The sequence below is a fragment of the Chionomys nivalis genome, chromosome 3, assembly GCF_950005125.1.
Source record: "Chionomys nivalis chromosome 3, mChiNiv1.1, whole genome shotgun sequence".
Taxonomy (NCBI): Eukaryota; Metazoa; Chordata; class Mammalia; order Rodentia; family Cricetidae; genus Chionomys; species Chionomys nivalis.
The window spans coordinates 39,067,938-39,083,077 of record NC_080088.1 but is presented as its reverse complement, the minus strand read 5'-3'; the positions used below and the strand labels follow the sequence as shown (position 1 = coordinate 39,083,077).

General features: G+C 41.2%; 1 protein-coding gene across 2 annotated transcripts in view; it reads right to left on the bottom strand.

The window, feature by feature from the left end:
- Positions 1 to 746: 746 nt before the first annotated feature.
- Positions 747 to 15,140, bottom strand: part of Tbc1d23 (TBC1 domain family member 23) — a 59,988-nt gene continuing 45,594 nt past the window's right edge. The window contains exons 14-19 of one of the 2 annotated variants that reach the window (XM_057765481.1): positions 13,330 to 13,469; positions 11,967 to 12,011; positions 8,733 to 8,821; positions 5,146 to 5,281; positions 3,896 to 4,090; positions 747 to 2,280 (exon numbers count right to left, since the gene is read on the bottom strand). In XM_057765481.1, the coding sequence (XP_057621464.1) occupies positions 2,199 to 2,280; positions 3,896 to 4,090; positions 5,146 to 5,281; positions 8,733 to 8,821; positions 11,967 to 12,011; positions 13,330 to 13,469 (687 nt within the window). In that variant the 3' untranslated portion in view covers positions 747 to 2,198. The remainder of the gene's footprint in view (positions 2,281 to 3,895; positions 4,091 to 5,145; positions 5,282 to 8,732; positions 8,822 to 11,966; positions 12,012 to 13,329; positions 13,470 to 15,140) is intronic. The other variant, XM_057765483.1, reaches the window with a different exon arrangement.

The window sequence follows — 15,140 nt, the reverse complement described above, 5'->3', positions numbered from 1 at the left end:
CCAGGTCTACAGAGATGGATCTTTAAAGGGAAAGTATCAGCTTAGGAACCCCAAGGCCAAGTTCTCAGCACAAGGAGATTTATTTGGCCCAGAGGGACAGAGGGCAGGGAAAAAGAGTGAAACACCAGAGGCAGAGGATGAGGGAGAACAAGGGAAAGGGGCAGGAGTATTTGTTCCAGAGGACAAAGGACTGGCCTCTGGGTAGAGGAGACAGATGTGGTGCACAGATGAATGACAGTTTGTAAAGGTACAAGGGGAAAGCCTGTGTTAGAATGAGATGTTTAATTTTAATTGGGCATGTTAATGAGGTGAGCCAGAGGGGGCTTTTGATTGTTGGACTTTAGTACTTTAAGAGTTGAACCTTGGTAGTCAAGTTAGCCTCATGAGGAGGAAGTGGCCACTTTAGGAATGTAATCTAACTTTTTTTTTTTTTTTAAACAAAGCAGGAATGGGGGAGAAAGACAAGGTCTGCCAGAACAACACCCACCAAGCTCAAGCTGGCCAGAGACCCTCTAGATCTACTGATTTGTCCCAGTAAAGAGAGGAGGAAAAGGTGCAGGACCATTACTTCCTGAGCTCAAGGGATCCTCCTGCCTCTGCTTTTTTTTTAACCCCAGCACCCAAATAATGTTATTAGTTTTAAAATACCTAAGGGACATGAACGGAAATAGGAATATAGCAGAAATGTTTAATCTGCAGATAAGATACAAATAAAAACAGCCTTGAGAACTGAAGTTTTGAGCAAACTGTATCAGTTTATTTACAGGTGTGATTTATAAACAGTAACACAAACATCTTTACATTAATATTATGAAAAAAGTCCCACGGCTGAGATGGTTGAAAAATGAGACTTCAGGACATTTCAAAGAGGGCGTCAAGAAAACTGCGCTACAGCAGCTGGGAGAGCTATGAGTGTCAAGTGCTGCACAGGTGCGATTTCATGCAAGTGTCTTCAACCACCCAAATAAATTGTTCGTATTTAGATATTAGGATAAAGTTTTTAATTGTGTTATCTTTATTTCACTTGATTTCCATTAAGCAAATTAAAATAACTGGCTACTAGTGGGGCACATCTGGATATTTCTATCAACCAACCCCTTAAGAGAGCATCTATTACATTTTATGACATGGCAGGTTATAGTTACTATTTTTCAAACAGATTTTAGGAAAATCATCCCATGGTCGAAAAGCTGTTTCTGGATCCCTCATCGCATGTGACTGATATGGGCCACAGAGATGAATCTGAGCAAGCCGCAAAACAGCTGCCCCAGCTGGGCCGGGATAAAGAATACAAATAGTTCCAACTACTGAAATTTTACTGAGATGACAAAACCAAAAGAAAATGTTTAGAAAGCGATAGAAAAACACTGAAATTTCTATGGCTCGCTGATTATCTGTCTTTTAACTGGACATCAGTGTGGTCACAGGTGATCATCTCATGACATAGAATATCCTAAACCAAATGGACCAAGTAATAAAGGCCAATGACATTTTTACAGATACAATCCTGTCCCCAAATGCTAATTTGAACCTTAACATGCCTACTTACTTCTGATCCTGTTAACTGTTCCTTAGCAACCACTGGGAAGGAGATTAGAGTCTGTGAGGCAATTAGTCACCAAATAATCCCCACTGGAGAAGGTGAGACTGATGCTTCAGGGCTTATAGAGCTAGGGGCTCTGTTTTGAGTTGGCTATGATCTCCATCCATTCCATGAAGCAGACTTCAGTCTTTTTAAGAATAGAAACAGTCAGCTAATTATTCCTCTATACTTTTAATTTTCTCATATTGCTCTTTGTAGCAAGACCCAATGTCGCAATTAACTCTCTAAATTTCAGTGAAGACACTGCAAATATGGATGTGTACGGCTGTTTCCAAACCTGAAAAGGATGCATGTCTCTTAAAACAGCTCTTCAAAACAGAACTGCATTCTGTGCCCGATCTATAGGGCACAAGGCCAGTTACTTCAAAGTCATTTAATAACTGACCTTTATAATAAATCTTATAAAACCAAAGATGCAAAAGAAATTTTTAAAAAAGTGTACCCATCCCGAGATTGATTACAGTAATTTGCATTAGACCCCTCTACTCAGGCACCCCATGAGCAAACGAAAGGTCTCTGAGGGTATTGAGTCAGGAAATATATTTTCATGTTTCTCTTGGTTGCCTTAATTTCACTTAAATAGCTTTCTTTTACGTTAGCTTTCCAAAGCATCCAACACTTTCATGATCTGCTGCTTTATGGCTCTGGTAGCATCTCCTGCATTCGGAATCAAATACCTATAGGAGAAAAGACACAGCTATGTATTAAAACAGCACCTCCCCTTCAGGGTCTGCTGAGAGGTCACCTCTGATGAGGAGCTTGCCTTGATCCCCGATGCTCGCAGAGATGCCTCCTGTGTACGCCCACAAACTTGCCTCAACAGATAAGCAAAACGTTATTTGAAAATCTAAAAGTCAAAGTGATATGGTTTTTCATATAGTGCACAGCTAAGAATCTCTGAACTGCCAATAAGTATATGTATGCCAATAAGTATATAATGTCCAAATGGAACACAGGTAAAATATCACACTTCTGTGGTGATCTGAAGGGAAATGGTGAACAAAAGGAAGTGTGTCACTGTGGGGGTGGGCTTTGAGAGCTCCTATGCTCAGCTACTCCCAGTGTCGCACTTTACTTCCTGTTGCCTGCAGATCCAGATGTAGAACTCTCAGTTCCTTCTCCAGCACCATGTCTGCCTGTATGCCACTATGTCCTTCTGTGAAGATAATGGACTAAAATTGTAAGCCATCCCAATTAAATGTTTTCCTTATAAGAGTTGTCATGGGCCGGGCGGTGGTGGCGCACGCCTTTAATCCCAGCACGCGGGAGGCAGAGGCAGGCAGATCTCTGTGAGTTCGAGACCAGCCTGGTCTACAGAGCTAGTTCCAGGACAGGCTCCAAAGCCACAGAGAAACCCTGTCTCGAAAAACCAAAAAAAAAAAAAAAGAAAAAAAGAAAAAAAGAGCTGCTATGGCCATGGTGTCTCTTCACAGCAGTAGAAGCCCTAAGCCCTAAGATGTAATTTAATCAGTTACAGTTATAATTTGATGACTTTCAATTCCAAAGAAAATGACAACTCTGACCTTAAGCAAATTAAGCTGTCTAAAACAGATTCAAACCACCTCAGCTTACATTTTGATGATGAAAATAAAATACCCACCTAGCATTCTAGGACCAATCTAGTTCACTGGAAACCAGCACAAGGTGTAGCATTCGCATAATGTGTTTACTAATAGTCAATTTATGTATGTGCATGTGTGTGTACACACGTGGGTAGACATGTGTGCATGTGTGTGTCTGTGTGCGCAGAGACCAGAAGAAGGTGCGGGATGTCTTGCAGGTGGAGGTATAGCATCTGTGAACTGATGGACATGGCTTCTGGGTGCTGGGACCTGAGCTCTAGGCCTCAAGCCCAAAGCAGAGCGTGTACTGTTGCCTTACTTCTTATTGTTTTATTTTTATGTCACACTTACTTGTTTTGTGTATGGGGGTGCTCGTGCCATGCAGTGTAAAGTGGAGGTCAGGAGAGTTGGTTCTCTCCTTCTACCACGTGGATCTCAGGGATTTAACTCAGTTGCCAGGCTTGGCGACAAGTGCCTTTATCTGCTTGGCCATCTCTCTCAACCTCTAGATTATTTTTAAGGATCCTGGTGTCAACAAGTTTTGAAATTTGCTACAGCATTAGTGAAATCATGCACCAATGTTGAAGCAAAATATGAACAAGTATTAGGAAGAAGGTACTGTCCCTAGAGGGGAGGGCTTCAGGGTCCTATTCCAACACCCACTCACCAAAATCAAGAAGGAAACTGTTTAATGACTTGTATTCATTCAGATCATATAAAAAAAACTTACCTTTCAATAGCCAGGATTTCTATCCCAGAAGCACTGCTGTTTCCATACTTGAAGGTAATTAGCTCGGGATGTTTTTTTTTGGAGGTAATTTTAACTACAGAATTTAGTGCTTGTCGGGACTGGATGTAAGCCAGTCCTTTCCGAGAAAGAATCTCCCGTAAGCAGTACATATGTGTTGCAGTAACCAACAGGTGACTTGAAAAGAAGAAGGTTTAAGTGAGTGTGATTCAGAGCAGATATGTTATTTCAGCAGCTCCAATTATAAGAAAATTCAATTTTCTTCAACTTATTTTTGAGTTATCTATGAAGCTACTCTATAAACAAGCTACATATTTTTAATTTCATGCAAAATTGTTTTGTTAATCAATAATACCACAACTATTTAAGAGTTTTATAGTTAAAAATCCAGTACAATATATATAAATAATTTTTAACTCCTGCCATTCTCAAGATTTTTAACAGAATTATCTATTCCCAAAGTATTCTCTGACTACACACTATAGCCTAATATCAAAAGCCACTAGGCAATTTTGGGGTATATATATATATATTATATATTTATAATATTTACATATTTATAATATTCTGCAACTAAATCCTAAAGACAAAATGGGCATAGATTGAAAAACAAAAACCAAAACCAGCAAACCCCAAAAGCTCACTTTTATCATAATAATAAGGCAAACTCTCAGCCATGCCTAGACCGTGAAGCACTTTGGGAGCTAACTGCGAAGTCTGCAGGGAGAGGGTAACGTCTGAACATGCACTGGATGAGTCGAGCAGTGGCAGACAATGCAGTGTGGCCCCAGAAGAGGAAGGAGACTAGCCAAGTCAACTTGGGAACACTGCAAATTCCAGGGTCTCAGTGTTGGGCAACATCAACTGAATAACATTCAGATGAAGTAATGACTTTAGAATTACATAAAAAAATGCGCTTATTCTTGGGATAGCCGTGCTGACGCATTTAGGGGAGCTAGACATGTATAAGCTGCTTCTTCCTGACCTGAGTGTGTGTTACATTTACGGGACCCTGAAGGGAGGCCAAAAGCTGGCATATCCAGGAGAGGCATTCAATGTACTCAATTTTTTGTCTCAGAATTTTCAAACTACAGGCTACTTAAAAACTTTAAAAACCGAGACACCTAAATCAAGTTGACAGTAGGAAGGTGTGTGTTTTCGCACTTGAGTAAGAGCCCCTTGCTATTACTTTCATATCAACCTTGCCCAATTCGAGTTTATTTCAAAAGTACCTGGGAAACATATGTCCACTTTCTTTGACTTCTTTGCAGGGAAAATGATGCTTGATGTCTGGCTTGTTTATCCAGGTCTGAATGTTAACGATCTCTTTTCTGTCATCATCTGACATTGAAGAACTGTCAATTTCATCTAGGAAGAAAGAAAAGCAATAAACAGACATTAGCACCTCAAACACATCTAAGAAACCTGACATTGTTTGGTGTGTGTTGAACTCAGGAGAGAGAGAAAAGCCATTCTAACCCTCCTGGCTATATTATGGAATATTAGAAACAACAATTTTACGGTAGGAAAGTCAGGTCAGACTACTGAGGGTGCATACTGAAGAGTTCTGATAAAAAGAACACAGCTATGATCTGCCTGTCAATCAGCATCTCTCGAAGCAAAGGAGGCCACGCTTTTTCTGATTTTTAAATAAAAAATAACACTAAATTCAACCTGTAATACATCAGGGACACATTTTTTTCATGGAAAAAAAAAAACCCCACCATTCTAATTTTGTTTTTCTAATGTAAGAAAAAATAATTACAGTACCTAGGGTCAATAATTATAAATGCTCCTCCCTTTGTTTGCGTATGTGTGTTCCTGTGAAAGCACGTGAGTGTGCAAGCACGTGAGTGTGAAAGCACGTGAGTATGCAAGCGCCTGTGGTGGTCAGGGGATAACCTCTGCTATCAACCCTCAGAAGCCAACTACACTTTTAATTTTCATAGTAATTGATTTCCTTCTTATTAAAATACCTTTATTTTTATTTTTGTGCATGTGTGTGTCAGAGTATGCCATGTGTGGGGATGCCTGTAGAGGCAGGAGAGAGCACTGGATTCCCTGGAGTTAGTGACAAGTGGAGTTGTGAGCCACCTGACGTGGGTGCTGGAGAAACAAATGCAGGTCCTCTGGAAAAGCGGCGAGTGCTCCTAAATATTGAGCCATCTCTCCAAGCCCATTTATTTTTACATGTGTGTGGGTGCCAGGCAGAGGTAGGGGCACAGATTCTTTTGTAGGGCGCAGATAAGAATTGGATCTATCCTTCCATTCTGTGGCTCCTGAACTTACGTTACCATATTCGGCAGCAAGTTCCTTTCCCGGTCAACCCATCTGGCCTCTCCACTCCCATTCACAAGCACCTTTCTTTTCTTCTTTCTTCTCTTTGCTTTTTGAGATCTGGCTTCTCTGTGTAGCCCTGGCTGTCCTGGAACTCACTCTGTAGACCAGGCTGACCTTGAACTCAGCCTCCCGAGTGCTGGGATTAAGGGCATGTGCCACCATGCCTGGCACAACCACCTTTCTTTTGGACACAGGACTTTCACTGGCGTGGTGCTCACTAAGCAGACCAGGCTGGCTGGCCAGTGAACAAACCTGAGGAAACCATTTGTCTCTGCATACTGGCTGCTGGGATTCCCAGCGTGGGCCACTCTGCTAACTAGTTTTATGACAACTTAACAGAGTAATTCTGAAAGAGAAAACCTCCATTGAGAAAATTCCCCGTAACCTGTCTGAGCACGCATGCGGTCAGCTTTCTTACTGATGATTGAGGTGGGAAGGCCAGATGACTATATGCAGTACCACCTCTGGAGGGCGGTTCTGGGTCCTATAAGAAAGCAGGCTGAGCGAGCCATGAAAGGCAAGCCAGTAAGCAGCACCCCATCACGGCTTCTACTTGAGTTCCTGCCTTAGTGACGGAGTATGACCTGAATGCTGGGAGGTGAAATAAACCCTTTCTTCCCCAAGTTGTTTTGGTCATGGTGTTTTACCTCAGCAATGAAAATCCTAAGTAATAGCCAGCACAGTGATTTTCTAAGTGGCACAGGGGACTGAACTCAGGATCAAGCACTTTACTGACTGGGTTGTCTCCCCAGACCCTTCCCATTGCTTTTCAGTAACTAGTTCAAAATAAGACAATGCCAAAGAAAACGCCATGTGTTACTCCAGTGTCAACTGTAGTAAAATCCTCGGGTTATCACTCCCTAGTCAGAATCCTTTCCCTTTCGTGACTACCTCTGTGTGAACAGCTCTACGCACGTCTCTTCTGTCACCAGGACGCTCATCGTAATACTGTGGGAGTGTTTTGCGGGTTTTCTGAGGGAGGCACCGTAAGTACAATGCGTCCCCCGGTACTGCCGCGTTCCCGCACACTGGCACACACAGTTCTAGGTTCCTGGTCTTGCTGTGTCCCACTCTCTATATTATAAATCCGTGTGTGTGCAGGGAAGTATAAACAGACCACAAGGTACTTATCCACTTTCCTCTCCCTACTCATGAAGGAAGCTAAGATCATCAGAAGCACAAACACACGCGCGGCAGTGGGGAGATGGCAACAGAGAGGGAACAAGGCAAAGAGACAGCTAGAAATATATTTACTTTAATGCAAGTTTTCTAGCAGTCAATTTTGTAATATTTACTGAAAAATCAAATATGCTCCTCTTTAGCCACCATCTCACTGCTAATTGTAACTCTCTAGATATACTTTCAAAGTTCATCTTGATATATGTATAAAAATGTAGCCACTTAAAACTGACACAACTCAGAAAACCACCAGAGTTGGATCCTAAACTACGCAGCTAGGTGATCATCCACGACAGAAAGAACATAAACAGATAATATGGGCAAACATCAAGTATCACCAAGTGGAAAGGACAATGACATTTAGGAGCTTTTCCTCATTTCTGTACATTAACATAACTTGGGTTTCTAACTCAATATACATAGTAACTATGGTCACTTAATGGCATAATTGAGACTGTGGAATTATAAGTAAAAATAATAAATTGATTTTTTTTAAACACAAAGACAATCCTAGGTGAGGATTCTCCCTGGCACCACAGTGCCATCCTGCGGCCTTTTCGGACCCTCTGTTCCTTCCTCTGGTCCCTCAGATCTCAGATTCCACTGTTCCTTCCTCTGGTCCCTCAGATCTCAGGCTCCACGTGGCTGGGTGTTTCAAAGGGATTTAGATAGAGTCATGTGGGCCTGAACACACCCTCCACACACTGCCTCTCAGCTGAAGACTCTGGTTAGTTGAGACCCATGCAAGAGGTCTGCTTAGATTTCTAGTAGACACAATCCAAGAATTCTAAAACCAAAGCGTTACTAGAAACCATAGACCAGTGGTTCCCAGCCTATGGGTTGCCACATCAAGTATCCTGCATATCAGATATTTTGATGGAGAAGGGTCATCTGTCTATTGGTTAATAAAGAAACTGCCTTGGCCCTTTAATAGGACAGAAAATTAGGTAGGCAGAGTAGACAGAACAGAATGCTGGGAGAAAGAAGCTCAGTCAAGGAGTCGCCATGCCTCTCCTCTCCGAGATGGACGCAGGCTAGAATCCTTCCCGGTAAGACACCACCTTGTGGTGCTACACACATTAATAGAAATGGGTCAAGCAAGATGTGAGAGTTAGCCAGTAAGAGGCTAGAGCTTATGGACCAGGCAGTGTTTAAAAGAATACAGTTTCTGTGTAATTATTTTGGGTGGCAGGAAGCGACCTGCTGCACATTCTACAATATTTACAATTCCTAACGGTGGCAAACTATGGCTAAGAAGCAGACTGTGCACACAAGTCTGCAGGCTAGTGCATTTCCCAACCTGTGTCGTACTCCTCTTCATCCCCAATGCTGAACACGGGCTTCACTCCACGGTAGGGCTTGCCCACTCTGTCGCTGCTGCTCACGTGCCTGCGTTTAAACAAGTTTAAGAGGAAATGTCACTATGGAGGAATCAAAGGTGTTTAAGTATTCAAACAAAACATGAATGCTCCTTGCCCTTCACAGGCCACGCATAACTTAGGACAGCCATTCTAAAACTGAAAGGCAACACTATGTAGACCAAAAGGCATTGTGTCCAGCCGATGCTCCCTTTTAAGCCAGTGCCTGGGGAAGTGACCCTCTAATGCTGTCCCCTCATTTGTAAAATAGTAACAAAGATTCTGCCCTTCAGGATCACTGTGAAAATTACCCAAGCTATCCGTCTCCTTCCCAAAGCTCTAGTCTCCAGTGGGGCTTTGTAACGGTCACTGCGCCGAGAACCCCACAAGAAGGGTCCGGCTCCTTTGGAAAATGAAAGTTTCTCAGTTTTTCCTCTCTGTTTTTACCACTGCTGCTCCTGTTTTAGTCCAGACCGAGATTCTAATACTTTAGCATAAATTAAAATGTTTCAGTAAAACACTACATTGTTCTAGGGAAGCTTTCCTTTGTAGGATAACTAACTACTTCATCTAACAAGAAAACATTCAATCTTTTGTTTTTCAAAAGTCAATGGGGGGGGGTCATCAATAAAAATCTTCACTTAAACAGACTTAAATATTTACTTTTAAATCAAACCTCCTCCAAGGAAGCAAGCAAGCAAACACTAATTGAGCTTAGTGTGGCAATCCTCTTAGAATCACAAGTTAGGTTAGTTAACCTGTACTTAAAATTTCATCAATTAAGCAGTCAACATTTTGTTTAAAAATTCTATATTGCATTGGTGATTTTGGTTGTATGTATATCTGTATATCGCCTGCTACTGGAGTTATAGACAGTTGTGAGCTGCCATGTGGGTGCTGGAAATTGAACCCGGATCCTCTGGAAGAGCAGCCAGTGCTCTTAACCGCTGAGCCATCTCTCCAGCTAGTTAAGACATTTCCAATGCAAAATTATCCTGTAAGCTATCAAACTATGTTCACTGGGGAGTATCAGAGTGTAGAACTGGAACATTCCAGAAAAGCAGGTGGTAAAGCTTATTCCCAGTGTGGAGCTCTTTGGAAGGTGGCAGAGACTACAAGGTGTTTCTAATATAGTTTCTGGGTCTAAATTCAGGTCCACAGGCTTGCAAGGGAAACATTTTACTGACCAAGCTCCTTACCCTACAGAGAAAAGTTTATCTGAAATTCGATGGTGTTTTTATTTAATTCTCACTGGTCTGTTTAGACTATTTTTAAAGGCAGTATATTGATATTTTTAGTAGAAATAACAAAAACAGATAGAAATGGTTTGGACAAATTTTAACTTGCTGAACTCAGAAATAATCTTGATTCATTCAAATTGCTAAGTAAGTTGTACCTTCAACAAATATGCCTGTGTGTGGACCACACAGATGTATAAAAGAAAAATTCCGAAGCTAGGAGGAGAACAAACTGAAACTGCTCCAGAGCCCAACTCAATGGGAAGGATAACTCACAAGCAGACTATAATTCCCCAGAAGAACAATTTTTTTAAAAAACAGCCTAAGGTAAAATTAGATAGTTGTCCTATAATTGCTTTGTGTAGGAACAGTCAAAAAATTATTCAAGTTATTCAAGTTATTTCTTAAATGTTTTTCCAATTACTGAAAATACTGAAATGATGAGAAAGTAAACCCACAAAGCTTAATTTCTACCAAGATTCTTTAAAGCCATATCTTATCATTTGCTGTGTGCTGTGCAGCGGAAGTGGAGGTCAGAGGTCAGCTGTGGCAGCTAGTTCTCTCCTTCCACTACGTGGGTCCAGAGATCCAATGCAGGTAGTCAGGCTTGGCAGCAAGTGTCTTTACTTGCTCAGCCAGCTCACCAACCTTACACTTTCTTTTGTAAATGTTCAGTTATTGCTATAGTAATCTCCTAGTATTATTTGTTAATATTTAATTTGAAGAAAATTCTGGGGCTGGAGAGATGGCTCAGTGGTTAAGAGCATTGCCTGCTCTTCCAAAGGTCCTGAGTTCAATTCCCGGCAGCCACATGGTGGCTCACAACCATCTGTGATGGGGTCTGGTGCCCTCTTCTGGCCTGCAGACATACACACAGACAGAATATTGTATACATAATAAATAATTATTTTTTAAAAAAAAGAAAGAAAATTCTGCAAGAATGAAAATTATAATGTTGCGTAAAGTTAAGTTCGTAGGGCTCATTGGCTTTATCTAATTTTAAGATTCCAAGTTTTAAACCTTAAATCACATCTTTGTATCAACCATCAACTGCCATTTTACTGGGGAGAAAGAAGGAAATAGAATAGACAAAAAAAATCTCTCATGGTCTCTTTCAGGGAAAATCCAAATGCAGAACCCGAGAACTATAGTTCTTTCAAACAGATTTATATATGTTAATTCATCAACCTAAAGCATACATCTTCTTAAGAAAAATCAGGAAATACATATGTCCATAAAGTACATGAGTTAAAAGCTTGATGCTGAGGATGTGGCTCAATGGTAGAGAGCATGCATCAGCATCTTCAAGACCCTTGGTTTAACTCCAGCATCAGGTTTCGGACCATGAAGTGTTTGTAAACTTAGGTGCTGTAATTTTATGTAAGGGCAGGAGAGAATGGTTAGTTACTGGAACACTGCTAACTTCTGACTCCGTGGATTCTGTTCTGTTTCACCTTGCCCTCCTTTAGAATCACAACTGCAGAATTTATAAAGTCCTTGGGTTTGAGCAAGTTTGATTTTTATTTGATGAATGGGAGATGGAAACATGCAAGGGAAAAAAATCAAGCTCAAAACAAAACGTAAAGCACAATGCCAGAGTGGGACACGCCCATGAGCACACTGAGAAAGTCAGCTTCGGAAGGAGCAGCAGAAATTTTAGCCAAGTCAGCACAAGGTTCATAGACGGCAGGGGGCACACTGACGGGAGGGGCGTACAGACAGCAGGGGCGCACAGTCAGCAGGGGCGCACAGTCAGCAGGGGCGCACAGTCAGCAGGGGGCGCACAGTCAGCAGGGGCGCACAGTCAGCAGGGGCGCACAGTCAGCAGGGGCGCACAGTCAGCAGGGGCGCACAGTCAGCAGGGGGCGCACAGTCAGCCGAGGCATGCTAGCGGGAACTGATGGGATGCACGATAGAGCTGCTCTACTCATGGCTTACCGCTCTGTACATGATCTGTCTGGCCAAGGAAGATTGAAAGACATTCTATAGCAAATCAAGGCAGAGGATAGAACAAAATGATTATAAAAAATGCAGCAACTTTAGAAAATACATAATAAAATCAATTTCTCAACCCAGCACATACATTAAAGAAAATAGTTCAATCATCTCAAGCACAAAGGAAAATGAAGAGAAGCCAGTTTTATGTGATACTCCACCACAAAACAGTCTTTTCAACTTACAGCCATCCTTTGTCAATCATAAAGTAAATTAGTACACTTTAAAACAAAAATTTTAATGTTCATACACAAAATGCAGCAGCAAAAGACCAGGGACTCAGAAGCACTAACTAAGAGTTTGGCTTTTAAGAGTAGATAAAACTTTATTGAGCAGACAAATCTTTTCGGCTTGATCAATACTTTGATATTGGCTCTTCTAGTTGAGGCATGATTTTTGGATCAGTGAAGATTCCCTTTGTGCTGACTGAAGAGGGCCTACCTCTTGTATGCGTGTGCACTCTACTAAAAAGGGCACTCAGTTCTTCACATCACAAGTTCAACTTTCCTGACACTTGCAAAGAAGACAGGAGAGGAAACTCAAATGCCAGCTCATGCTCACCATCAGGCTTGCTCAGAAACGAATTCTGTATCTGAGTTGGAAAGACTCTCTCAGCTTCTGACACTGTGACATGACATCATCAGAAAGTTCACACTTGAGACTTGGATGATCAGGTTACACACATGCAAAGGTATCTTGTAATGTTTTAAGTTCCCAGTTTGGGGTTTGGCCACACTCATAGCTATCCTGGCTGCAGAATGTGCACACATGAAATTAGACTACATAAAAAAGTGTATCCTGTGCTCACAAACAGCAAAACAAATAGCCTCAAATTTGATTGTCCTTTGTTCATCATGCCCCCCTTTTAATTCATGGGAAAATGGAGTTTGTATTTTTAAACAAATTCCTACGAAAATTTGAACTTAGTAAAGTGGAATTCCATTGTATTAAGCATGAACAAATTATCTAGGTTTTTAGCAGAAGTTCTTGCTATGAAATAACCGTATTTGGTGGCATTTGGAAATAGTTGCTCTATGAATTATTAACCATGAACACAGGGACATGAGGATTTTTTTAATGAATGGAATGAAGGGGCAAACTCAGATGGCTCTTCCTCAGAAAACAGGGAAAGGGATCCACAGAGTGAACACAAGCTGTAAGCTCAGACCTGCACTTACGATGAAATCAGATCCAACAAAATGTACGATCCTGTTCTATAATACTTCAACAAAATGCATTTACTGAATTTTGACTCCATCTTAAGTTTAATTACCCATCTTAAGTCCATACTGTGTAAGAAGCTCACCGGTCCACAGGAGTTGATGTATTCTCAATGAAGCTGATGACCTTTTCCCTGACATTAACAGACTTTGTCTTTAGAGCCACAGTCATCTTATTAACAAGGGACTTCATTCCTCTATCATTTGAGCCATTACAAGAATCGCCCTGAAAAACAGGAGCATCGATAAACAACTCTCCAAGTGACTAACACATAAACAACTGTTAAAAGTTAGACACTGTAGACAGAATTGCATCCCCACCAACTCCATGCGCAAGTACTAAAATCCAGTGTATCTCAGGAAGCTACTGTATTTGGACAAAGGGCATTTAGAAAAACAATTAAAATTAAAAATTAAATTAGGTCAAGGTAGGTTCAACTCTATTTATTTGGGGAGAGGCACATTTGAGCATTTTCACGCATGTGCAGATGTTCAGCTTTCCACTTATCCTCATATAGCCTTTACTTTACGCATTCCCATGTCTCTTCTTTTGTGAAGAGTGGTTAGAGCCTGGTAAAGTACTTGCCATGCATCTTTTCAGTACACCACACCCATGTGAAACTGAGACACAACAGTACACATCTATAACCCCAGAACCATAATAGGTAGGGACAGGACCCGTAAAAGGACACTGGCATCCAATCTATCTGAACTGGTAAGTCCCAGGTTCATTAAGAGGCCCTGTCTCAAAAATAAGGTGACTGAGAATGATTGATGTCAACCTCTGGCCCACACATGAGTGCACACACAGGAAGCTGTGTTTGTAACAAAAAAAAAAGGTGGAAAGCAATATAAATACTTACCAACAGGGTATTAATTGAATAAATTAGAACACACACACAATGAAATATTACTTAGTTTTTCTTGTATACCTAGAGGATCAAGGTAAAAAGGAATTCTCAGAGAAGCCTTGTCTGCAAATGTGACAATGACCCGTCTGGATCATGTGGCTGAAGATAAACTCCACACATCTACAGTGCACTACTGTGCATATTCTTGCTCACCTAGTCCCCAGGCCCTCCTTAGGGGAACATTCTCTTATTATTTTATTATACAGGTAAAGAAACTACAGCTCAAGGGTCTTACTGGAAATCAGAAAAAGGGGAAGTTGTGTTGCAGAATATTTAATTATAAAAAGATGTGTTGCTGTTTTACCTTGCCTGCCTAAGGCACCTAATGAGTCTAATAAAAAGCTGAATCACCAATAGCAAAGGATAAGGAATAGCCAGACCTTCCAGGCAGGGATAATAAATAAGAGGAATGTAGGCTCATGAGGAAAGCAAGAGAGATGCCTGGGAGATGCCAGGGGCCAGTCAGGAGACACAGAGGAAGCAGGTAAGTAGGGAATACAGAATGAAAGAAAGGTAAAAAGCCCTGAGGCAAAATGTAGATGAATAGAAACAGGATAAATTCAGTTATAAGAGCTGGTGGGACAAGCCTAAGCTAGGGCTGAGCATTCATAATTAATAACAAGTCTCCGTGTCTTTATTGGGAGCTGGTTGGCAGTTCAAAGAACATTTCCCCTGGACTCGAGGGCAGCAGAGACTCAAGTCCAAGTGAGTGCGTGTGCTCCTGGACGTCGGCTTTCTGTTTCTGTTTTACAGAACAAACATTTGGAAATGACTACTATTTGTTAAGAAAATGATATAACGACATCTAATTCAACTGACAAGACTTTTTGCCCAAGTATTTCCAAAGCAGAGCAGATGTACTTAACCCATAACAAAACCTCACATAACTCACTTCACAATAACTAACCTTTGAATATACTAGGCAGGCCGTTTTTTACTTTCTCTACGTAGGGGAACAGACTGAACTCTCTTAACTGAGTAAGCTC